Source organism: Symphodus melops (assembly GCF_947650265.1).
Source record: "Symphodus melops genome assembly, chromosome: 16".
In the NCBI taxonomy this organism is placed as follows: domain Eukaryota; kingdom Metazoa; phylum Chordata; class Actinopteri; order Labriformes; family Labridae; genus Symphodus; species Symphodus melops.
In genome coordinates, this window is record NC_136706.1 from 3,203,879 (window position 1) to 3,229,142 (window position 25,264).

The window sequence follows — 25,264 nt, forward strand, 5'->3', positions numbered from 1 at the left end:
GTTTGGGAGCATAAAAGCAGAAAGCTCTCTCCCTGGGTCACATGAGGGATGTTTAAAAGGTAAGCATTCAAGGCCCTGAGTGAGTGGGCTGGAACATAAAAGGAAAAAAAGATCAGTGATGTATGGAGGAGCAAAGCCATGCAAAGCTTTAAAAACAATTAAAAGACCTTAACTCTAAAAGAAACAGGAAGCCAGTGCAGGGTTTTTAAAAGTGCAGCTATGTGGTCCTATTTGTTTTTTCTTGTTAGGAATCTTAGACCTGCAAAGAGAAAGAGATAGCTACCATGTTTTACACTTTAGACGAGTAGAGTAGTATTGTCAACTTTCTAACGTTTAAATAAATGTAATGTATAGGATAATAGCCCTATTCAAATAGCACACTATTTCAGATTGTTTCTCTGACAAATCTGTGATCAGTATAGAATATGATTTTACAAGCTGGCACACAGTCACATTTTATTTGACATTCTATAGGCCTGGATGTGAATATCTTAGGGGAGAATGGACTTTATGTGCTCGGCAATAATATCCAAAAGGTGGTTTAAACAACAAATCCACTCAGACATCGATAGCAGGAAGCTATTACCTACTGGAGCAAATCTTAATTTCAATCTCAGTCTTAATGGATGATGGTGTAAGTGATCACTTCACAAGAACCTTGTCAATGCTTATTCAGGTCCCTGGAGTACTGACATGCATAATCCTCTAGAGGGAGCGCTTGTCTCACCCTTCTCAACCATCCATTTGAATCCTCCTGCTACAGGGAGAGTATATCTTTGCTGTTAGAAACAAATTTTCATGCAGTTATTTTGCTTAAAATACTATTATTAGCATTCACTATTTCCAAAGCTCTTCAATGTTTTTAAAAAAAAAATCTTAACAAGGAGACCCTTGTTTTTGCATTGCTCAAAGTTACAGTCAAAGGCAGATGTAAAGTTGTGATGTCTAATGTTTCATCTATCAGTTGTGCATGACACAAACAGAGCATAAAGACACAGCAGCATGCAGTGTGGTGTCTGCTGAGTCGGTGCATGAAGTCCGAGCAGAAACAGGCCTGCAGGTGATAGCAGCCCTTACTCACAGCCAGGGATATTTTGGGTACATTCTCTGCAGGGTTGTAGTGGCCTTGATTTTGGCGCAAATTCAAACAAACCTGCACTGAGAAGTGAAGAAAGTTGTATTTATGTAAAGCTGTGATTTGGTGAAGTTACTTCTTCAAGGGAAGCAAATCATCCTATTCGGCCTCTGACTCTTGAATTTGTCCTGACAGTTCAGAGGAAAGTTTGAATTCAAGATCGACTTAAACCTGATAATCATGACAATTTCTGTTCTGTGATTGTATTGCAGCAAACAATCACTGCCTCATTCTCTGTTGGAATATAGTATATTGACTGAAATTGTCCATATTAAAAAATGTTGTCATGGTGATGGCACAAATTAACATTGACATGCATCAACCTCTGGGAACAAATACTATCAGAAAACAAATCAACCAGTCAGCTACCAGGAAACAGTATGCAGGGGTTTGTGGTGGTGATACTTCATGCCACCCTTACCCACTGACTCTCTCTGCCAGAAACTGTTTCAACAGCACTCTCAGTTCCTGCTATGTGAACAGTTTCAGCGCACATGCTATCGCTGTTAGTTCCTGTCAGACCTTATTGCGGTTAAGACAAATATGACAGGAAACACATGTCAAAATTCAGTGAAGACACTCTTTATCTTGCAAAGATGTGAATTTAAATGTTTTATGTGCATGAAGATACATAAACACTCTTGGTCGACAACAATAAGCTTCAGTGACCGATGAGGGCAAACTATCAAAGCAATTTATCGTCTTTAACAACATCAAGGAGCTGTTCATGAGAGTTCTCATCAGCACAAAAAAAGAGCGGCATAAAAGAGTCTTTGGCTTTTTCTTAAAGGTGCAAAAGGACTCTGCACATTGCATCTTAAAAATCATCTTTGAGTTTAATGTCAAGACAGAAAATACACTAACAGAAGAGCACATTTATATCATAATTGAACTAAAATGGTAAAAAAAATAATTTCCAGAATAGAAAATGAAAAGTTTTGCAGGTAACGTTTTTGTTTCACCTCTTAGCATGAAGCCCCCCCTTTTTACAGCAATATTATATAATGTGCTGTATGTCCTTCAAGTTTCATCACACCACTGTGTTATATTTTTGCTCACTGAGTGTTGCACCTTGTGATGCCTCACTGCTGCACAGTCCACCCATGTGATGTTTAAACAACTTGTTGCGTAAAGTAGATCTTCACATAGGCAGTCAAGTGGGATCCAGCTGATTCATAAACATCGCTGAACTATTTATATAACATGGTGTTCAGATTCAAATGCATAATATCTGCATCACCATGCACTGCAGCAGAATACAGGCCTGCTCGTGGTACCTTCAGTCTCTAAATGTACAATGGGAGGTATCAGGCCCCTCTCCTTTGGGTTTATCTACCAGTCACTGTCCAGGAGGCAGACACTGTACTTTTAAGAGTAGACTGAAACATTCATTTTTGATCAATATTTTAGTTAGGGCTTGGGCAGGTATGGACCAGCTCCTTAAGACTACCGGGGGAACTGGCCCCTTGAGCTCTTATCATTCCCCCTTTCTCTTTTTTCTCTGTGCATTCACATCAAATTACTGCATGTCACTATTTGTAAATGTTAGTAAACCATATCTTTTCCTGGGAGCTCCTCAGCTCTCATGTCTTGTAGGTTTCTCAGGATTGTAGTTGGAGACAAGTTGCTATGGACCCCACCTCTCTGTTTCTCCCTATCCCTTTTCCTGCATCTCATCTCGACTCCCCCATCCCAGTTTTCTTTTGTAACATAAAGAGTAAGATCACCTGCTCTTTATAAAGCATCTATGTTTACCCAGAATCCTTGCATCTTTACAATCAGAAGATAAGAGAAAAGGAAAAATGAAAACCGAGGCAACAGTGCTTTACTGACAGCCCAACTCCTTTTAATAATGAGATGGAACAATAAAGTAAAAACATAATGTAACGTACAGACACCTGTTAATAATTAAAGTAAGCTAATGTACACAAATTGTAGTTACACACCAAACCAACGCACCTAGATAGCGGTGCCATAAGATTGCATTCAAGTGTACTTAAAAAAAAACCACACACACAAATAAATGTTAATTTTTTTCAAATACGTTAAACAAATGTTTTCAATCTGTATGCAGCGTTTTCACACACACACACACACTCACACACACACACGCAAGCGTGCACACACACACACACACACACACACACACACCTCCACAGGTCGTTTAGTTGGTTTATTGGCCACAGAAAGAATAAACATCACTGAGAATCCTACGCATCTGCACAGCAAATGTACAGACTGCAGCAGCCTGATATCAAAGACTGGGACAGAAAAATAACTCGCAAAAAGAAAAAAAAGCACATTAATGGAAATTACATTTAACCACTTGAGAAAAATATCAAATTCTGTGCAAGTGCAACATTTCTTTACACAGGCGTCCAACAATTCAGCAGCATCGGAAATCAGTCAATGTTTCATAAAGATACGAAAAAAAGAACAGTTTCTCCATCAGAAACATGGTCATCATGCCAGCGAGGAAAAAAAATCACAAAATCTCTTTTAGTGTTACATCCATTATTACAGTCTGAAGCATCAAACTCTGTTCAGTGTTCAACGTGTCTAAAGGGTTTCAAATAAAAGCACAACAATTCAAAAAGAACAAGAAAAAGAATGAAAAAAAAAGAGGAAGAGTTAACAGAGATGGAGGAAGTAGAAAGAAGGCGAAAGAGGAAGAGGCACACACACTCGAGAGAGAATTTGGTGAACAGAAAGAGGTTCAGTTCAGTATTAACAGTGTCAGCCTGCATACTGTGCAAGATTGCAGTAAGGAGAATAAATATACACACAGAGCATTTAACCACAAATGAAATGGTAACTTCATTAAACATAGTGTTTCCTTATGATGTATTATGATTACAGGTGATTGAAATTAGGTTAAATCAATTGTTAAAGGCAGGGTTGGTTATTTTCGAAAACTAGCATGATTTTAAAAGTAGCATTACCTCAGTAATCTGTTTACACCCACCCCCTCCCCTCTGTGCTCCCTAAAAAGCCACGCCCCTCACTTACAGTACATACACGATCGCTGCAGTGCACCTCAGCTCATCGCTTGCATTGTGTGGAAAGTACGTCGTTCAGCGGTAACTAAACTCAGAGCATAAACTCGAGCTGTGATTGTGGGTTAGGGCACCCAAGGGTAGACAATGAGCAGGGAGACTGGGAGGCGTGTGATTGGTTCATCAAATTGGTACCTCATGGCAGACATTTGTTGAAGTTATTACAGGCTTACAACTGCTACAAATGTCAGATTGTCTTTGTTCCTCTTTCAGAGCATATGAGTTAATAATTTCTGTCAGGACCTAAAGAAAATTTCTACCCAAATCTCAAAAAGTGTTTCTGGAAAGCATTGTCAACCCTGCCTTAAACTGTTATGATGCATTCATGTGATGTCAGAAGCATTGAAAAAAAACAACTTTCCGAGTTGTAAAATCCACATGAACACCGGCTCAAGTCGGAGTGACAGCTCATAAACTCAACAAAGAATTAGGCCCTCGACTTGACGTCTGACCGTCATCACATGGAGGTGAAATTATGTTTTGTTAATGTTAAGATCATTTTTTGCTCAACTATAACTTGTAACAGAGACATTTCTCACATCTTCATTGAGCATCTATGTTTGATGCTGTTTTAACATCATTCAGACTTTTTAAACTGAAACTACGTGAAAACACTGAAATCGGAAAAACGACTTCCCAACTCGGACACTGGGATCATCCGATGAGCACATGAATGCAGCATTTGAATATTATGTCAAAGACAAACTGAGCAAGTCTGAACATGTCCAGAGAGGCCAAGATGAGGCATGGTCATAAAATGTTATGTACTTTTTTTTCACATCATTGCCAGTTTTGCAGCTAATTTCTTCTTCGGTACTTTATTGAAATCAAAGCGCAGTAAAAGTGTTAATAGAGTTGACTGAAGAAAGTAAGATTAATGCAGCATTTTGGAGGTCTTTAAGATCGTTCGACCTGCCTGCCTTTGATGTAACATGCAAGCCAGCATCGTACTCCAAATATTAAGGCTCCTCTTTATCAGAACCTGCAATAAGAACTTTACATTCCTTCAAAAAAATCCTTGCATGGCCCTTCCATAGCAGAGTTAGTGTATCAAATCAGCCTTGAGTGCTAGCATAGCCTTACGTGAACAGCTCAGAAAAAGGGACTCCAGCTGAGCGTACTAATGGAAATCAGAGTCTGACACATGCTTGATGAGAGCCACACCGTCTCCATCAAACTAAAGTGGAGCAAGCCCAGTGCGAACCCACACACCATGTCAGTTAGGTGGTGTTTTCCCAGCAGCACCCGAGATATGCCCACCAGGAAGGCCCACAGCACCAGCAGGATTCGGAGCGGCACGGCCAGGACCAGGTGGGACAGCAAGAACTTGGACACCATGGCCGCACGGCTTGCGTGAGCGGCAGGGAAGGAGTAGGTGTCCATGGCGACGCAGTCCATGAAGCCCGGCATCATTTCCCAGGGCCCTCTGCGCTTCACCAGTCTCTGAACTCCGGCCACGGTTATGACGTCAAAAATGAGAGCTGTCATGAAAGGAGGGATTTAGATCAGTAAAGACTTGAAAGTTGAACCAATATGGACAGCAAATGTTTTTAGGGCAGAAATATATTTAAAGTGTTAACATGAGAGTCTGATGAGAGATAATGTATCATTATCAGGTGGAAAATACTGACACAACAAATCATATAAAACATTGTACTGTTGATCTTGTTCTAACATTTGAGTGAAGAACAACTATCCAAACAAATCTATCAACGTCTTTTAGAGGGGAGTAATCTGCCCGTTTGTCAGAAACGTTGTCAAAAGGCAGAATTTAAACCAGTAAAACTCTAATCTGGTCAAACCAAGTGTCCCCTAAAAGCTGTGGACATTTTAAAGTTGCAATTCATTCATCATTCTCAGTTGACTCTGAGGAAGAAACCTGCTGTGTGTGTTGAAACGTTGGTCTGTTAGCACCAGATTAAAGTTCCTTTATTGATCAGCTGCTTTAGAAGCTTGTCATGTCTGTATTGTTTGTATTGTATTATAATGTTAGCATGTTAATGTTAAAATTTAGCTCCAAGCAACTTTTATGCCCAAATACAGCCTTGCAGAGCTGCTAGCAAAAGTTCAGCGTTTTTTGTGACAGCATCGTTATCAGGTCATTAAATTTATTTTGGTACAATTATATGTTTTGTGACCAAATTTGATGCTATTTGCACACTAACAAACTAAATTATGGTAAACGTTATAAATGTCAAAACTTCTCTCCACAAGTATGTTAGCTTTGTCATCGAGTTAATGCTAGTTTTTAGGTTCAAGCGCCATTTTAGATCAATACAAATCTGTTAGCACAGCTTTATACTCTTCGTAATCCTCACTACAAGGTCAACAATTTCATTTGACCAAGTGTTTGGGCTACAACCTTCCTTGTTAGCTGTTTGTCTTTTGTGCTAATTAGCAAACATTTGCATGCTAACAAATGAAAACAAGGTGGTGAACAGGCTTCATATGATATCTTTTAAACATGGGCAAGATTGCATTTGGCTCACGAAGTTGCCAGCTAGGTCTTGCTAAACCTAAAGAAAATCAGAAAGCATGATGGTAATTTTAATAATATACAAATAATCAACCAAGAAGAACAAACGGATTGTAACAATCTGGACGTTTTCATGTTAATCTTCACATTAAGTAAAAAACAACTGTTGTTCCCACGTAAACATATCTTGGTGACCAAGAATAGCCAATATGGCATACAATACTGGTAGCACTTGCTTTGAGTACACATACCAGACATTTACAGAAGCCTTTATATAGCTCCATAGCTTTTCCAAAAATATCCCAACCATTGCCTTCTCCAACTTCTGTTTTAGTCTGCCATGTTGCACAAGCTCAACCAGGCCTTCGTTTAAAGTATTTCGTGTTTCTGTATAAACTTCTTGCTAATACTGGTTGCAGTACTGGGGGGGGGGGGGGCACTGCTTGAAGAGCTTCTTAGAGACATGTTAGTGAAGGACATCACTCTCTTGTTTACAAAAGGAAAAGAACAACAACCTAATGTCAATGGACTTAAAAAGGGTTGGACATGAATCAGGTGAGATGTGGTGAAACATGATGACCTCTGGTCATGTTAAAAATACTATAGGGAGGCAGAAGGTGGGCCATGATGTCTTTGGATACTTTAGCTTAAGTCTTGTTTTATTTTTTACCCTCAGTTTTGTTCTGTAAAATACAACTCCCCCTCAGTGAGTCACATCCTAAGTGCTGAACACAGATTTGTTGAGGGGGGAAGTTGCTATAACGAGGGTGGAAAGTCATCCCTAAAATGTCCAACAGGTGTGGTCAGATAATTGACGCGGCTGCCACAGATCAACTTGCATTGTGAGGAAATCCCATAATGCCCATTGTGTCTGATCATACCGAGCTAAGAGGTTTATGAAATTTCTTCTATATGACACCCCCCTATCTGGGCTGGTTCTTTCCAATCTTTGTATCCAAAGAAGGTCTTCCATCCCCAATCTAATATATTGCTGATATGACTTGTTTTGATGGTAGTGCTAAATGTATCCATTTGATATGAAAATACCTCCCAAAACCTTTAACAAGGTATTTCAACATGCAAAAACCAAATGGATGAGTTTGTGGGTCCGGATAGCCTAGTGGTTTTATCATGTGCCCCATGTATAGAGGCTTAAGTCCTAATTGCAGTGACCATGGGTTTGAATCAGACCTCGACCCTTTGCTGCATGTCACCCCCCACTCTCACCTCCCAGCATTCCCTATGTCTCTTCAGCTGTCCTATCTAATAAAGGCAAAAATAGCCAAAAATATATATTTGAGCTTTGGGGTGTTCTCAAGGCAGGGTCTTTATTTTCTTCTGGCTTTGTCCCTACATGAAGCAACTCCTTCTACACCAAACTAGCAACATGATCCATTTAAAAAATGTAAATAAGGACACAAAGTGATAAAAGGTGCATTAAAGATTGTGGTGTTGTTGAATCTCCAACAAGCAGAAAGTGATAAGCTGCATACAGGTAATGAAACTCCAGATACTGAGTTATCTGTACGCTCCACCGAGCATGATGAAAGTTTAATCAAAGACAGCAGCTGTGTGAGCATGGCCTCGAACCCTCCCTGAGGTCTCAACAACAGTACAAAGTAGTTTGGTGTTTCACACAAGGCTGTGCCTCATTTATCCTTGCACAAGTGCGGAAAGTAATGGAATGGATGTTGTTGCAATAATATGTGTGTATTGCACACAATTTACAAGGGGGGGGGGGGGGGGTTAACAGATCTGCTTTCACTGATGTAACATGATTTGAACATCTTCTATTAATAATTACGCATTAACTTTTAGGTGATAGTTGGCGAAGGTTTTTATCCAAGTCTGAGTCACCACGTTTTCATGCTTTAAAAGTAGTGGTACTCCATTTTCTACTAAAACTAAAAAATATTGAAACAGCGTATACGTTCATTGTGAGAAAACTGTTCTTAAAGGACCTCCTTCATTCAAAGGTTATTAAAAGTGCGAACAGGACCGGGATATTTTAGCACCGCTTCATGCCTTAAAGCATCTACCAGATGGCGATATCTTTCCCTTCTGAATGAATGAATGAATTGTGCATGATATGAGGTAAACATGGATTATTTGAAAAGTGCAAGCAGCACACTCTGCACTTGATAAGGAAGGGAACATCCTCTGCACAGCCAAGGTCTGCTGTGGAGTCTCAGGCATGGTGTGAATAAACTATGTTTTCTAAAAACATTTTCTACACTGCAATGGCTTCTATTCTAATGATGCTGGGCTGAATTAAAGCAGCCCTGACAGGCGAGTCTAGGCTGATAACTTTTCTGTTAGGTGAAAACACAACAGAATTTCAGTCCGTATTAACTTCAAGCCCCCACCACCCACAGCTCAGTGCTCCTGTAGATTTTCTCCAGACGGACTTAAAAAGGCTACAAATGACCCTGGATCGACAAATAATAACCAAATCCTTAAGGCTGAACAGTGACGCAAACACAATACAACAGTGTCCTAAATCCAGAGATTTACTGGCTTCCAATCACAGTTCATTGTAGCTACAGCCTGGAGATTTCATCTACTTTTTGGTCCATAATCTGTTTTTTGGGTCCAGACTGTAAGTGTGCACACGCGCTGTCACACACAGGCACCCTACTTGTTCTGCAAAAAAATCGGAATCCCTCTTTCTGTAAGAGGACGTGGGAGCAGATGGTTATCTACCAGTGAGTCTGTTTCTGCCCCTGGTTTCTGCCTGTTACAGTGACGACAGTATTGCTGCCAAGTGCTTGCTCGTGGCATCTTATCCAACGTAGCTCGGACAGGAAACAAATGACGCGATGAGTAATTTAGTATATTGCTGACAGCATATTACCGGTCTGATTAGTGTGCAGAATGCAGTTGTTTGAGTATGGCAGTACTTTAGTTTGTGGTTCCGAACACAGCCTTTACAGTATAGTTGTGTGTATTTGTGTGCTGTTTGGCTGGTCAGCGCTGACACTGGACAAGCGAGCTCCCTTATGCTGAGAAGATTCTGGCCGAGCTCGTTTACAGCCTGGGACTTCTTCCATACACAAACTTGCCTACTTGGAATCTGGGTGTGCAGTTCTGGACACTGCTATTGTGTTGTAGTCATCCCCCTTCCTGGTGCATTGTGGGTATTGAACTGCTGCTAACATATTTTGCAGTGTTGCATGTTGTGTGACATTTACCGAGCAGCAGGTTGACCAGGACCTCTTGCCCGGCCAGAGTGTTACTCCTCGTGAGGCACACAATAGTGCCAAGAATCCATGTGATGCCGTGCCCTGTGAGCGCCAACAGGGTCACCATGGAGCGGCAGCCTCCCCACGAGGAAGACGTGTAGGCGCACACCCCCATGCGCTTGGACAGACAGATGTCAATGGCGAGGAGGGAGTTCTTCGCAATCCCCTTGAAGGAAGGATTCAGCAGCATGCAGTCCTCCTCGGGCATTTTGCCTGATTCTCTCCTGTCCTTGCTGCCGTTGTCGATAGGATCCTCAGTCGGCTGGCTGGTTTGATGCCTGATTTGAGCCGGTCGTCTCGCCCCTCCTCGGGTCTCGGAGGGGCCCGGCCCGCAGCTGCTGCCACCGCCGCCGGAGCTGGAGCTGGAGCCTGCGCGTGGGGGCGCCTGGTTCAGGGACATGAACTCAGGTCTGCCCAGGACGCTGTTTCTCTCCCGAGCCCGGGATCTCGCATTGTAACCAGAGGGCATTTTGTATTGGGCAAAGCTCTTCTCTATGATAATCCGGAAGACGGTTCAAGTGGTGCGAAATCACCACGACAGTGAAATGCCCCCCCCTTTCTCCAGTCCTCCCACTCTTCTGGCCTTAATAGATATATTTAGACCCACTGGAATGTGCGATGGCCATGCTGTTTATACCGTGAGCCGCTGTATTGAATGGCATTAGCCTTGGCAAATCCAGTGACACAAGATCTACAGCATGGAGATAAAATAACAACATGTTGTTACGCAAAGCATGGCACAAACACAGGTGCGTTACTGCGCGCGTTGCTGCAATAAACACACACACAAAATGTGCAATAAACACGTAACACACGGTGTTGTCATCTTACCAGACGAAGGACGAATCCGGATCTCAAAGTTGATCTAAATCCTCCATAACACCGCGGATGATATTCTGGCAGGGAAGAAAGACAAATCCGTTGAAGTGATACAGGCAAACCCATAAACGGTTAACAGTCGGCTAGGGTAGTCAACAAAGGGTGAAGTCAATGCTGCCTGTCCAGTGCAGCATTTGCTTCTTCCGGATTTGACGTATTTTACGCACGATCCTGATTCCAGCTCTGCGGTGAGCTCTCGCGTGGAGCGGAGTTCTCCAAGGTGCTTAAACAGACACCGACAGGACAGAAGAGTGGACTTTCATACTGAGAGACACAATGGGAGCATTTTTTAAATTAATTTGTTAGAGACAACAAAAACAACTAAACTACTACCAAATATAACGATGATAACTCTTCAAATCGTCAACTTGCCAACCACCCAGACTCATACTGCTTTAAAAGACTGAATCTAAGAGGACTTTATTGGTATTAGAGATGAGCTTCGACTGTAAAAACAAGAGGTTCAATTCAGTTATGAGATAAACGTTATTGTCCCCCAATGAAAATTAGTCTTGTCCTGCAGTTACTGTACAAGAGAATAAAACATTTATAGCGATCATACAAAACATGTACCAGTTCTAGGAAAGCTAAGGGTAAATAAAAAACTAACCTATTTTACCAAGTTATTTGTCTTGGAGAGAGGAATCATATGAAAAGCCAACGTTTTCTCTAATAACTTGTGTTATTATGCAGATCTTGTGCAATATGAATAACGTGCAATATGCATGTATGTTGTTTTAGGTATGTGCTTTGTCTTTCAAGGGGATTGTTGTTTGCTTTTATAGTTCTTTGGTTTTGCATACTGTAAGTGCACCTGTCCAAGACAAATCACATGACAGTAGGTTATCATATCGTATTGTAGGCTATTGTAATCTCCATTATATTGTTTAATAGATAATGAAATAGATAAAATATCCTCCTCTTTCTTCCTTTTTTCCATTATTATCAGTATAAAATTAAAGTCCAGTGCACACATGTAATTAAACACCCTTGTCAATATTAAAGATGTTAAAATATTAAAATTTGAATATTTACCATAAAGGTACGAGCCTATAATTTATTTTAAATTGTATTGTCACAGTTTAAAATAAATCCTGTTCAATGGGTATTAATTCACAAGTAACAGCTTTGCTGTAGCTTAGATTACATATAGCACATTTTCTAAAGACACTACATATCCCAGCATGCCTGTTGCTCGGAGCGGAAGTGTCGTCTCATAGAGACTTATAAAGCTGCTTCTCAGGCAGCTGAGAGAGACCAATCCGTAGCGGGGTGAACCTGCCGTGGCAGCGATGGGACGAGCACGGAGAAATGACAGCTCGGCCAAGAATCTAGGCTGAGCCACCTCCCAGCACAGACAGGACCTCGACTGTCTGCCGAACTATGTGACAGCTGACATTTCTCCCACAAGGAGACGTTCACATGTTTTTATTTATTTTCAAAAATTAGAGAATGGATATGCTGAAATGGGTGCAGAAGTTGACCCGGCGGTGTCCTCTGCATGTTGCGGCGTTGCTCCATTTCCAACTCGAGTAGATTTGTGCGCTCGTGGACATGCTTACCTCTCTCTCTGCGGGACGGTGAGATACAGTTGCAGCTGTAGCGGAGGAATAACGGGAGCCGGGTGTGCTGGAGATAACGGAATTACCTCTCTGACCGAATAACTGTGAGCAACCGTGCACTCTGAATTTTCTCCAGGATCTCGCCCTGCTGAAGAGACTTTGCTGTGAATTTGTTTTTTTTCGGTAGACTTCTGGTTTTGCATGTTCTTGTTTTTTTGTCGGCTAAAAATAGACTATACAATTCATGCACTTGCACTTGCATGAGCCTTTAATCCCGCACGTTCAGTGTAACGCTCTTAAATCGTCAAATTACACTTTTTATTGTGAGGAATTGGGGCCACAGCGGATTAAACGGACATTAGGCTGCTGCACGTAAGTGTGATGTGAGCCTCACATCTGAGCTGCCATTTGCTGTTTTTAGCTGTCCGCGTGCCCTGTCCAGAGCAATTTGTGATTATGATTTTTGTCACCATCTGGACATAGAGTTGTAGACGTCACTTAGATCTGGGGTTTTTTTTTAATGACGCAAAACAGAACTTGACGCCAAGGTGTCACAGTAGCTTCTCCTGTAAATTATTCAGCCAATAATTACCCGGAACTTTTACGCACACCTTTCCAATGGATACACGTTGTCAGAAGGTTTAAGTCTGTGATAAGTCGCAATGAGTTTGCGATGACTTAACTTGACAGCATGGAAACATCATGGCACGGATCAGGAATTGTCTTGTACCTGCGCTTCTTTGATGAACTTGTTTTTACGCACCGGAAAGCATGCGCTCTACACATGTAAAGCTGTCTCTCGGCCTGTCCTCTCCTTCCTCGTCTTTTGTGAAAGTCTTTTTTTGATGAAAGGTGCATGGCTTTTTTACGAGACAGTGTGCTATAAATAAACACCTTTTATTCTCGAACGTTTTTTTTTTTCTTCCTTGGGACACTTTGATGGGGTTTCAACTGAGGTAATTTTCTTGCTGTTTCCATGCGTCTGTCTTCTCCTCCAGACCTCTGGACGTTATTGTGGATTGTGTTGCTATTTGATGCAATGGGCTGCATCCAGAGTATCAGGTGTAAGCCAAAGAGTTTCCGAGACAGTATCATCGTCCTGGAGGTGAACAGTTCCATCGACCCCAACCCCACCAGCATCGACGAGTCATCCAGCGTGGTCCTGCGCTACCGGACACCGCACTTCCGAGCTTGTGCCAGGGTCCTGGTGCCGCCAGTTGCCAGCAAAGAGACATGGACCATCGGCTGGATCCAAGCCTGTAATCACATGGAGTTCTACAACACGTATGGAACCAAAGGGATGTGAGTATCATGCTGCTGCTAACTGGGACTTAAGGGCTTTTAAAGGTCTTGTGTTGAGGCCATCTTCTTGATGCATAATATGTACAGAAATAAGGAAACTTAATTCACGAAGTAACAATTCATTTCACGTAGAAACAGTTGCACTGCTTTGCATACACACAGGTTTAGAAAATGTCAGAAACGATTTGCCTGAGGCCAGAGGTGACATCTTGTGTATTTTGTGTTTGACAATCAGTTATGACAAACTGCAGCACATCTTAAACCTCAGAAGAGGTGCAGCAATTTCTCCCATTTTTTCTTTAAAAAATAAAATAATAATAATAAAACAAAACAGTTCAATTGATTTTCAAAAGAATTCTTGATTATTTTCTAATGACTGTCTATCATCCTTTGTTGGATAATGGTTCTGTCTCTTGTTATTTTGCATATGATAACACTTGTTTGTGTCTGATTGAAATGTGAAAGCACTTACTGTCAGTCAGTTTTGAAGAAAAAGCACTCTCCATCAAAACAGAGAAGTGTGTTTAGAAAATGTAAGAATGTAAGTTACACATTTGTTATTCAAAGTTAAAGGGTTTTTTTTTAAACCGTTGAAATGAGCTGAGGAAGGTACTTCAGTGTATTTTCAAGGCCTGAATTGTGAAACTGTGCGTCTTCCTGTTTTTCAAACACAAATATGACTAAAATGATCATTCTTCAGTGGCAGTTTGAAGTAGTGAAACTTTTATGCACGGCTGCATCTTTGTTGCACAGCAGTAATGCACTCATAATATTTATATCTGTATTGAGCAGGAGGGGTGAAGAATTTCTTTAAGAGGTAAAATAACTTGACATGTCTGTGTTTGCAATCAGCAGCTCAGTTATCTGCAATATGAGGGTGTGTGGCTGTGTGCCTGCATGCTACAAAGTACTTCAGAAGCTGACAGATATGAGAATAGGACACTGATGGAAAATAATTGCTCTGACCTTTTACAACTTTCCACTTGTCGATATACAGATATTTTTGCAACAGCGGTTATAAACAGCAAATGCATGAGGTAATTCGGCATTAATGACTTATTCGAAAGACGCAGAGTGATTACCGGTTTTGCTCTTGTTCTCAAAGAGTATCTGCCCGTGTGAGAGATTGGTTGAATGTTAGAGAAGTCATTTCATTCTGTATGCTTCCTGTAGTGGGAGACCACAAGCTGTCATGTACTCAGGGGATTCTTTATCGGTAGACACTTGCAGCTGAGGATGTGTGAGTGCTGCATGCCTAAGATTAGAGGCACTGCTCCCTCCCTGACACCCCCCACCCCGCTATGGCCATGTGTTTGTGTGTGAGAGAGACAATAAGACAACACTCTTAAACATCAATGCAAAGTGTGTACTGCATTTACAGTTATTCCCTCCTTCGTTCTCGCTGCAATTTATACTGAAATACTTATTGATTTATCGAGCAGAAGTTGAATGGCAGCGCTCCTCTGTCAAGTTATTTTTGGATGATGACGTTTGATTGTATACAGGAAGGAGAAGACACATTTCCTCACATTTTTTAACATGAAGAAGAATTTGCTCTATTTTATAAACCAAATATCTGAAAATGGACAAAAGCATCTCTTTGTTGGGTGCATGACTGGGCTCACAGTACAGACAAGAACCAGTGTGATGAGTTTTTTCTCTAGCTTTTTAAGTTTTACATGACTCCCTTTTCTCACAAAAGTTGATCATCATTTTGTAGCTATTAAAGCGGACTGTCAGGGCAGAGATGGCCTTGCAGTTAGGTCATGCCCCATGTATTGTAAGATGCTTTAGTCCTCCAAGCAGGCAGCCTGGGTTCAAGTCAGACTTTTGGCTCCTTTCCTGCAATCCTAAAGTCCTTCGAGGGTCCACTAGAGACTGGCTCTTGGAGCCTGAATGTCACATACACACGTTTTGATTTTATGAAAGATATGTATTATCCACAGTTAGGTGCGTAGCTGACATGATTGACCGGTGGGTGCGATGTAGTGGTTCGTCAAGAGGCTTAAAACCAGCCTCACCTCCAGCTCTCAGCCTGTTGTTAGGTTGACTAAAAGTTACGCTGAATCAGCATTTCCAGCATGGCGGCTGCTGCCAATGAGCCTCATAAGCCTCTCAGGCTTCTTCCATTAATATTCACAGTCAATGATCCTCCCCCACTCTCTCTCCCCTGTTTCATACTTTATCCACTGTCCAATAAAAAAAAGGCAAAGAGCTCAAAAATCGGTCTTAAAAAGGTGGTTACTACAAACCACACTAAGTAAAAAGAATTGCAAGCTGAAACTAACCAGCATGGATTTAGCGGATATATGTTCATATACAGGCTGTAGCACAATATAGGGGCGTTGGAATCCATCCACCCACCTTTGCAGGAGTGTTTGCTGAGGAAAATCCCTTGTTCATGCAGTGTTTTCATTAATATTTCAACCCCTGCAGCTCATGCACTCCAAAAAATGTTCTTTTATATGTTCATATATGAAAGTCATAAAACTTGACAACCGCAGCCTAGGCCACAGTTCTCAGTGTTCATTTTTAAAATCCTCTTGTGATGCGAGAGATGAGTCTGCTCTCACTGAGATTCTCACACTAAGTAGTGTCTTTGATGGCAATAAAGCTTCAGCGTGCTGTAATTGGACAGAACAGCTGAGGACGGTAATGAGGATGATTTCTCAGTTGGGTTTTCGATGATGTATTTGGGATTCTGGACACATTCGTCGACTCTCCTCCAGTCTGCTGTACTGCCTTTTAGAAGATACACTTTTGTAGGTTTAGGCTGTATGTGTGGACAAACCAGACGTCTTACGTATTTGTAAATGATCAAACAAAAAGCTAGCACGAAAGTCGAGCCAAAAATGAAATCAAAATGTATCAGTTGCAAATCTTCCAACCATTTATGTGGATTCATCATATTCAAATACAGCTTTTTTTCATTTATTACACATTCAATTTTTGATGCTGAAATGCTGTAAAGCTGTCATTACTGCTTTTTGTATAATAGTGGACATTTTCAGCGATTAGGCTGTTAATTTATCGCTTAACAGCAAGCAAAACAACAATAAAGTGGGAAAATCTAGGGGTACATCAGTTAGTTAACATTCAACTAATTCCTGGCTAACTTTCTACTGGTAAGCTAACAAGTCTTTTAGATAGTTAGTGCATATTTCAATCTTATACAACATTTTGATAATGCTTAAGCTACTGTAAGCTAACAGTTAACTTTATCATGCAACAATTTTCTCGCTAACATGGCCTTTTCTCCGTTTTCTATACTAGGAAATAGAAGAAATAATTATTAGCCAACAGTTCTGTAAGCTAGCCCATTGTTTCCCAAAGTGGGGGTCAAGAAACGCTGAGCGCTTAGTCATGAGATTCTTTCCAAAAACGTACAAAATGCACAAATTTAAAATAACATATTTTTTAAACACTTTTTAAGAAAAATAGTTCAAGAGATAACGTGTGTTCTGCTCCGAGGGTTTCTTACAATAAATTACAAAGAAATATTTTACAGTGGGCTGTTGTATGTTGTTCTAATGCCAGTGTTTGGATACACTGAATGTTTAAACCTCCTCCAGGGACAATGGGGCGCCCCCAGTCTCGAGCACCGTTATTATTGGAGGGTTGCGGACTGAAAAGTTTGGGGAACTCCTGAGCTAGCCAACAGTGAAGTTAGCTTTGAATTGGTGGGATGCTAGCAAGTTGCGTGACTTCTGCTCTGTCATGTGCAGTTTTTTTTTTAACATCCATTGTCTTCATTCACTGATCAATTGATGAGCGGGACATTTATGAAGATTTGATTTTCTAATTTGCAAACCTGGATTACAGCAGTAGGCTACAGCCTTTGAGCTTTCCTCTGAGTATGTCAGAGGAAGATATCTGTCATTGTAATATGATGAATACTGTGTCCTAAAACAAAAGACAAGTCAAAGTTATTGGTAAAGTATTTAGAAGCTGGCTTCCGAGGCAGATATTTAACCAAATACCCAAACAGACACACACACACACACACACACACACACACACACACACACACACACACACACGTGGAGACACAAGCATGCTGTAATTGGTTTAATTACTCCCTTGGACGCCACTTTCATCACTTGACCCAATCTCACCATCTGTGAAATGTAGCATCTTATGAATGCCTTTATAATGTCTCGTTAAAAGATGCAAACTAATGCACATTAATGAGGGAGCACAGTGGCATAAACAGGAAATGAGCTGTCTCCGCTTTCCTGAAATGTACTCAGTGATGCCATGTGCCAACGAGTCAGTGCTCAACCCTTCGTTTTACTCACTGATGAAGTTTGAAATTTCAGGCTGACGCAATCTTGAGGATTTAATGTAAAAAACAGGATATCTATGTCTTTTACGTGTTGAGAGCTGCAAAGCAAAAGAGTTTCTGTACTCTAATATGTGAGGCTTGAGAGAGACTTGGTGAATTTTGGCCCGGATGATAATGTTGTTGTTTTTTAAACCTTGGCATAAGAGCTTTCAGTTTCATCATGTTGTGCAAGGGACTGATAAAAACTTAAGGTTTCAAGTCATAGATCAACAGGAAATGCCGAACATTTGCTACTGTATTCATTTCCAAAATTGTTCAGCTCTTTAAGTCAAACTCTTCTTCATCTAACAGACACACACACACACACACGCACACAGTTTCCACTTTATCACACTTTTTGTACGGGACCATTTTTATGTGCTCAAAAGAATGAATAATAAAATATCTCCCTGTAAAAGAGACACATAAATTCAGTGTTGTAATGTTTTGGTATTTTGGTATTGTCTGAGGTCATGACAAAACGGAAAATTGCTGCAAATTGTTTTGGGCCAGCTGAGAGGATTAAGTGTTTTGTTTTTTTTTTCGAACAGAAATGGACACACACAACGGCCTGGTGGCACACTCACACTCACACACAGTCTCAAGCGCACACGGGCTAGCTATTATCATGCCCGACATGCTAATCTCCCCCCCTGGGTGAATACATAAATCACAATGTGAGGCCAGGCCAAGCAGGCAGTAAGTCATGTGTCTGGTGATCACACTGTTATCTCGTCAGTCCTGCTGATCCTCAGTCACAGGGAACGAGAGATAATCTTGTTCCTGCTGTGTGTGGAAAATCAATACCTGGACAAAGTAGTGGTTTCAGGTCACTTAAGTTTTAGAGTCACCTACTGTGCGTGTCACAATATTTTACAGTTCTATTGTATTTTCACCCGTTAGTTAGAAAATTGGTGGAAAGATCCAACTGAGATCCCTCTGTGAAAGGAAGCCTCGCTTCACTAATGAGATGCTAATTCTCTACACAGAAAGGATTAGACAGTGAGGGCTTTAAACATGAGGAATCTTTAGAATTGGTTTTAGTGCACCAGATCTAAGTTGTGGATTGTGACAACTTTGGTATTAGGAAAGATAAGATCAGAGAAAAGAGAATGACGAGTGAAGAGTAAAGTAAAGTTATCAAACATCCATCTCAGCTTTCATAAAACTTCCTTAAAGTAACCCTTCTTCTGCATACATTGTTTTTCTGTGCAACCAGACAACATTACACAACTTTTCACAAGCACACTTGAGTTACACCTCCAATGGCTCCTTCTCAGCCTAAGACTAAGAGAAGAATAGTCCTGTAAGCTGCATTTGTGAATGCATCAAATGAACACTGACTAATTTGGAATTATCCCTGCGAGCTTCCCCACAACATTTGCAAAATAAGTTGGGCCTTGTTGACATGTGAACTCAATATGAAAACGGTTTGCATTCCATTGGGAGGGGTATTGACGTTTATTTCATGTGACTGGTGCACGTCCGGTGCGTTCTTTGTGCAAGTAATGAAGCTGCTTTATTCTCTTTTCTGCTCCCCAGCCTGTTCTTTACACTTCTTTGTCGATACTCAGAATACATCCACATAGCAATAATATGAGGACAAAAATATTTCATCATATCGCCAGACTCCCTGGTGCTCATCCACAATCTTTGCAAGCTCCTTTATACATCATGTCTTGCCTCCTGAGACCTTCCAGTGCTCCCTCTCTGACAGGGAGAAACTTCTCGCTGTGAGGGATATTTTTTAAAAAGGAAATCCGAAAAAATTCAGGGGCAAACTGGCTGAAAATTTCAAGACTAGCTTTTGAAATGCAAAAGTGAAAATGGCTAAAAGTTACAACCAAAGTTGTAATTAAGCCCCATCTGTATGTAAAGCTTAACGTTTGTCCCATTTCAATTTTCAGGTCAAGTTGGGAGCTCCCCGATCTCCGGGATGGGAAAATCCAGGCCATCAGTGACTCAGACGGGGTCAACTACCCTTGGTACGGCAACACCACAGAGACCTGCACTGTTGTAGGCCCCACCAAGAAGGACAGCAAGTTCACCGTTAGCATGAATGACAATTTCTACCCCAGCGTGACCTGGGGCGTGCCCGTCAGCGACAGCAATGTGCCTCAGCTTAGCAGCATCCGCCGCGACCAGAGTTTTACGACCTGGCTGGTGGCAATCAACCAGGCCACGTCGGAGACACTCGTTCTTCAGACAATTCGCTGGAGGATGCGGCTACACATAAAAGTGGACCCGGAGAATCCCCTGGGGGAGAGGGCTGTTCTGAATGAGCCCGTGAGCCAGGAGCAACCTCAGATCCTGGGAAAGAACGAGCCCATCCCCTCTAACGCCATGGTCAAGCCTAACGCCAATGATGCCCAGGTGCTGATGTGGCGGCCAAAGAATGGTGACCCTGTGGTGGTCATCCCACCCAAATACTGACCTGTTTCACTGACCAGACTGGCCTTGGATACCTTAACAGTATCATCTCTTTTTTTTTTTGTCTTTATTTTGTTCCTGTGCGTCACCAGCTTTTTCACTTTTTTTCCCTCCTTTTGGCCTCGATATTCTTCGTTTATGTTCAAAACAACTGAAGAAAGGAAAACTACGCGGAGACAAAGAACCAAGCTCTGAGAAGAACCGCTGGAAAGAAGCTTCAAGTGGAGGGCTTTTACATTAAACTGGAGTGAACAAACTGCAACCATTCTACCTTCAAACTGGGTCGGGTCGCACTGTGCTAAATGAAACTATTGCAAAAATGAAAAATTAGAGAATTTCTTTGTTTTTTATTTCAGTTTTATATATTTTGGCCGCATGGGCCAAGTGTTTCGGGATTTGTTAGTGTGGATGGATTTAAGTATTTACATGTCCATGACTATGTCTGCAAACATGGTACATACCTGGACATGCACACACCTTGTGTATGAATACCAATTGTGTTTTTATTTATAGGCTGGGAGAGTGCATTGAATTATATTGTTGATTTCGTCCTGTGCTACACATGACAACTTGTATTGGGTGACATACTAGATTTTAGTACTTTTTTTAAAACACATGCAAGACATTCAATCCATGCTGCCTTAAGTTTACATCGCTTTCCACTGCAAACTTATTAGCCTTAAACCAAGTGCAATGCAGTATTTTGCTCAATTGTTCCGTGTCCTTCAGACCGTCGGTGCTGGTATGTGTGGGTTCAGGACGGGAACAACACCACAGAAGAAGACACAAGTGTGGCATATAGGCATTTAGGTTCAGCAGCAGGTGTGATAGATGTACCGTCTCAAGAGTGCAGCTCCACCGCTGTACAACCAGGCTAACTAAAAGTGTTTCATGTGCATTATGATACTCAACAAATAAAGAAAACATAAGCAAGGCCAAACGTTCAACACAATGACGTGCAATAACAACAAAAAGCAGAAAGTAATAAAACTCGTTCCACGTTTTTGTTATAATGGGTTTAAAGGCAGTTAGAGCATTCAACATCCGAGAACAAGATTTCCTTGCGGTTAATCATTTCATCTCAGGTCCCCATGTTCAATTCTTCCCCCTCTCTTTTTTCATTCATCCCGCTTGGTCTCCCCTTTAACGCCACTGTGAATAACTCAATGTTTGAATGATCAATACTTTGATGAATATGCATTCAGAGGGTAAATATCTGGAGAATAAATACAACAGGATATCTGCTGAACTCGAAATTAGTTTTTTGCAATCTTTGATGCATTGCATACATGTTTGTTGCCTTCCCTTCACTCAGTACCATCCCTTTACTCAGTACCATCCCTTTTCTTTCCTTAAATATTAAGATGATTACGTGTTTGTCGCTCATGCTAACAGTAATTTGTAATCTTCCTCTACGCCGATGTTTTTCCTCTCCCTCCTGCCTTCCCCTCTCTTTTCTTCTCGTGTTATTCATGTCTGTTGTCGAGGCTGAAAAGCAGAGCAGAGGAAGCATGCAAGTTTGATCCCGACTGCTCGGTTGGCATATAGATGACCCACTTCCTCGCTTTGCCAGTTGTAGCTCTCGCTGCAGAAATGTGGGGCCTGTCTCCTTTATTACACCGCCAGCAAATGTAAGACACAAACATGCATAAATAAACAGCTCAGCTCAGCTAAACGCCAATGATAAATGAGATGATGCCTGTTAAACTGTTAATCCTTGAGAAGGCTGATTAACTGAAACTTTTCGAAAAGCTAAAATTGACGTGCTTTTTATCTCACAATCACGAGAAAGAGAAATTAGGTTGATAAGTTATTTATGCATAAATACTATCTTTTATTTAATGTGTAGCAAACTTCTTGCAAGTTCAGTTCTCCCACCAGATTTCTGCTTTTTAGCTCCAATCAAAGAAAAAAATCTGCGTTTAAGTTTAAGCCGAGCATGTCTTTTCAAAGATCATGAAGCTGCTGCTATTTCAGTGTGTTATCTTATCACTTTGAACTGTTCATCATTTATCCATCAAACTTGGTTCAGGCAGAGATTAATTTCATATTGCTCAAAACTCCGATTTTTTTTTTTACCTTGACGTAACTACATTAACTAAAGTTAATGTCCCTGTTTGCTTTCTTGCACATGAGTAGGTTAATGCCATTCTATCTAAGTATGAAAGCCAGCAGTTAGCTTAGCCTAGCAAGACGGGAAGAAGCTGGGGGAGACAGCCATGTCCGAAATGAGAGAATATGTGTATTACTTCCGATAAAGCGTACCAATATATTGTTTAATACCCCTTTTACTTCACAGAATATGCACTGTCTGTCGCTAGGCTACGCCATGCTAACTGCTCTACTGCTGCTGTGTCTTTACTTTACGCTTGCAACTATGAGTTGTGTCAGTCTTGTTCTCTAATTCCCAACAATTAAACCACAAATTTTAAAGCTCTTGTAAGGATTTTTTAGGATTGAAACGGCTGCAGGAGGGTAGGTGCCAGATATGAAAAAAAAAAAAAAAACAGCAGGGAGATAAGAGGTACGGTATCCCTTTTTCAACAGGGGTCGCAAAAATTGGCACAAACTACAGATTCCTCACAGGAGCTTTTAACTGGATTCAAAAATCTATTCATATTATCAAATTGATCCCAGCAAAACTCCCCCCCAAAAAAAACACAAAAAAAAAAACACACAGACAACACACATGACTAAATTAGCAATCCGGTTTGGTTGTGTAGCGACAATAGCCTCCACTTTGTTTCAGCATGGCTTTTTGTGGTGAAGAGAGAAGGAGAAGTTTAAAGGCTACTTGAGGACTGCCATCATAATTAGGTCTGCAGTGACACACTTCTACACCCTCGATGGACCTAACTGTGCTGAGGCGTGCCTCGGGGCTAGCTAGAGTCAGGGGTGATGTTTAAGTGAAGCCAAATAGCAAAAGTCAGGGTCAAGATGTTGGTGTGATTTAGGAGAGTCGCCCAGGGTCCTAAAAAATACTCGTGAGACAGTTGAGTGGCCTGTGGGGTAATTAATATGAAGGCTCAACAACCTAAATTTATTTAGACATTAGAGCCAGCTTGAAATAACGTTGACATTTTGCACAGTACAACTTGGATGTCAACAGCTAAGAAAAGTGACGTTTTATGCTTTCAATTCCATGACCCTTCGCCAACCAAGTATGTGGTTGTTTTGGCACTGCAGCCTGCCTTGTTGAGTCTGGTGATGACCTATGGACACCTGTAGTACTCAAGCTAGACTTAAAGTAATGTAATTAAACCTTGACATGCAGAGCGAGCCACTCGCATAATGTATGTGTGTTCATGTGAGCGTGTGTGTTCAATCCTATTTGAGGGATTTAGGCAGGACGGGGAGTTCCACTGATGTGTTTCGACTGTTGTTGAGTCATGATTCTTCCTCTCTCTCTCTCTCTCTCTCTCTCTCTCTCTCATACACAGTTTATGGAAGGTAACGTCCTTGTCAGGAAACAGGGACAGAGCTCGGCCTCATATACACACACACAAACACCCCGGGGGGGGTGAAAGGAGCAGGCCTGGCGTGGTATCTGATTGTCACAGCAGTGTCACATTGGCAGTGTGAACTCGTTTGTCAGCCCTGCACGTGGCCCGTCTGAACACATGCACATGCTACGAAGCCATATGCACAAACTCACACTTGTTTGATCAGATTTTTACAGGAAGCTACATGTATCTTTTTATGTTGTTGTGGTTATTTAAAAGTGACCCAGAAGTGTTGGCGTCATTGATTCGATGCCTGTCAATTATCAGCAGCATTTCATGTTATATTTGAGGAAAGGGGCATTGTCCTCTCTGTGCGTGCATCCGATTGATGTGTATTAATTATATGTATTTTATGTTGACACAAGGAAGAACTTTGAAAAAATAGATGTGCTTCCCAACTAAGCCTCAGAAAAACAACGTTGCTGTTCGTCTGTTTGCTGTATGGAAGGCCAAACGTGCCAAAAATTGGACAACGCCACAACCTATGCAGTCGGAAAATCGTACGATAGCAAACTTCCAAACTGCTCAGCACTGACTACGAACAGGCCTGTTTTGAGTTCATTTTGATATTTTAATTGATTTAGCATATCGGTATTAAAATGGAAAGTCATACTTGAAATTTGTAAGGGTTTTTGTTATCGTGTTATCTTCTTTAAAGGGTGGTACCAAGCGAGTGAACGCCTCCTCTCCTAAACCCACACCATGACAGTTCTTCTGAGGGCTGCTATCCTTTCTTCAGATCTTTATGTTGTTTTTTAACCCCTTAAGTAGACATCTCCATCCCTTTATTTAAACTAATAACACATCCCAAAGTTCACACTCAGGACCGCCTGCCTTCATTTTCCAAGCTTTTACTTTTTGATTTTAACCAATGAAAAAGAAAAGTAAAGAATCTCTTTCTCCGTTCCTTCTTCCTTCCAAAATTAAATCAATGCAACCGCGGTGGATTAGAAACGACCCTTAATGTAGCACAAAAAGAAAATATGAGCGACCATGTGTGTTTCTCATGTTGTTTGGTTTGTTTTCTGGAGTCAAGCACTGGAATAGTTGAAGCAGTTTGTGTTCTGTCGTTCAGCTTTGACTTTTACACCAATACTTGAAAATGGGTCAGTTCATGCAAATATTTAAAACTGTGAAAATGCACAACACTGGGGGAAAAAACAAACTATATAAAAAAGTCTTTTTCATGAATGAATAAAAAGTTCAAATACTATTGGTTGTCTTTCCTTTCTTTGTTGAAGAAAACATGGTAAATCTAAAGTGACAAAAGAGCATGCGATTAATGGCTTTAAAAAATGTGTGCATCATTTCAGAACTTAATTAATCATGATTAACTCGGTAATGCTGAAAGCTCT

General features: G+C 41.1%; 2 protein-coding genes across 3 annotated transcripts; one reads left to right on the forward strand and one right to left on the reverse strand.

The window, feature by feature from the left end:
- Positions 1-2,959: 2,959 nt before the first annotated feature.
- On the reverse strand, positions 2,960-11,061 carry LOC306837036 (inactive phospholipid phosphatase 7-like). The gene is made up of 3 exons (XM_079364488.1): positions 10,741-11,061; positions 9,859-10,600; positions 2,960-5,672 (listed from the first exon to the last, which is right to left on the reverse strand). The coding sequence occupies exons 2-3, from the start codon at positions 10,376-10,378 to the stop codon at positions 5,284-5,286; spliced, it is 909 nt and encodes a 302-aa protein (XP_079220614.1). The 5' UTR covers positions 10,379-10,600; positions 10,741-11,061; the 3' UTR covers positions 2,960-5,283.
- A 930-nt stretch (positions 11,062-11,991) lies between these two features.
- On the forward strand, positions 11,992-25,122 carry fam78ab (family with sequence similarity 78 member Ab). Of its 2 annotated transcripts, XM_079364277.1 has the most exons (3): positions 11,992-12,454; positions 13,349-13,652; positions 19,884-25,122. In XM_079364277.1, the coding sequence occupies exons 2-3, from the start codon at positions 13,390-13,392 to the stop codon at positions 20,407-20,409; spliced, it is 789 nt and encodes a 262-aa protein (XP_079220403.1). In that variant the 5' UTR covers positions 11,992-12,454; positions 13,349-13,389; the 3' UTR covers positions 20,410-25,122. The 2 variants fall into 2 exon arrangements, with proteins under 2 accessions (XP_079220403.1, XP_079220402.1); XM_079364276.1 differs by lacking the exon at positions 11,992-12,454 and having other exon boundaries at positions 12,461-13,652.
- The last annotated feature ends 142 nt before the right edge of the window (positions 25,123-25,264 follow it).

Bases quoted from the DNA above. Each gene is read 5' to 3' on its own strand.
- LOC306837036 (XM_079364488.1), bottom strand. From the start codon at position 10,378: ATGCCCTCTGGTTACAATGCGAGATCCCGGGCTCGGGAGAGAAACAGC. The intron at 5,673-9,858 runs GTAAATGTCACA...CTTTCATGACAG, and splicing joins CCTGGTCAACCTGCTGCTCG to CTCTCATTTTTGACGTCATA.
- fam78ab (XM_079364276.1), top strand. From the start codon at position 13,327: ATGCGTCTGTCTTCTCCTCCAGACCTCTGGACGTTATTGTGGATTGTG. The intron at 13,653-19,883 runs GTGAGTATCATG...TTCAATTTTCAG, and splicing joins ACGTATGGAACCAAAGGGAT to GTCAAGTTGGGAGCTCCCCG.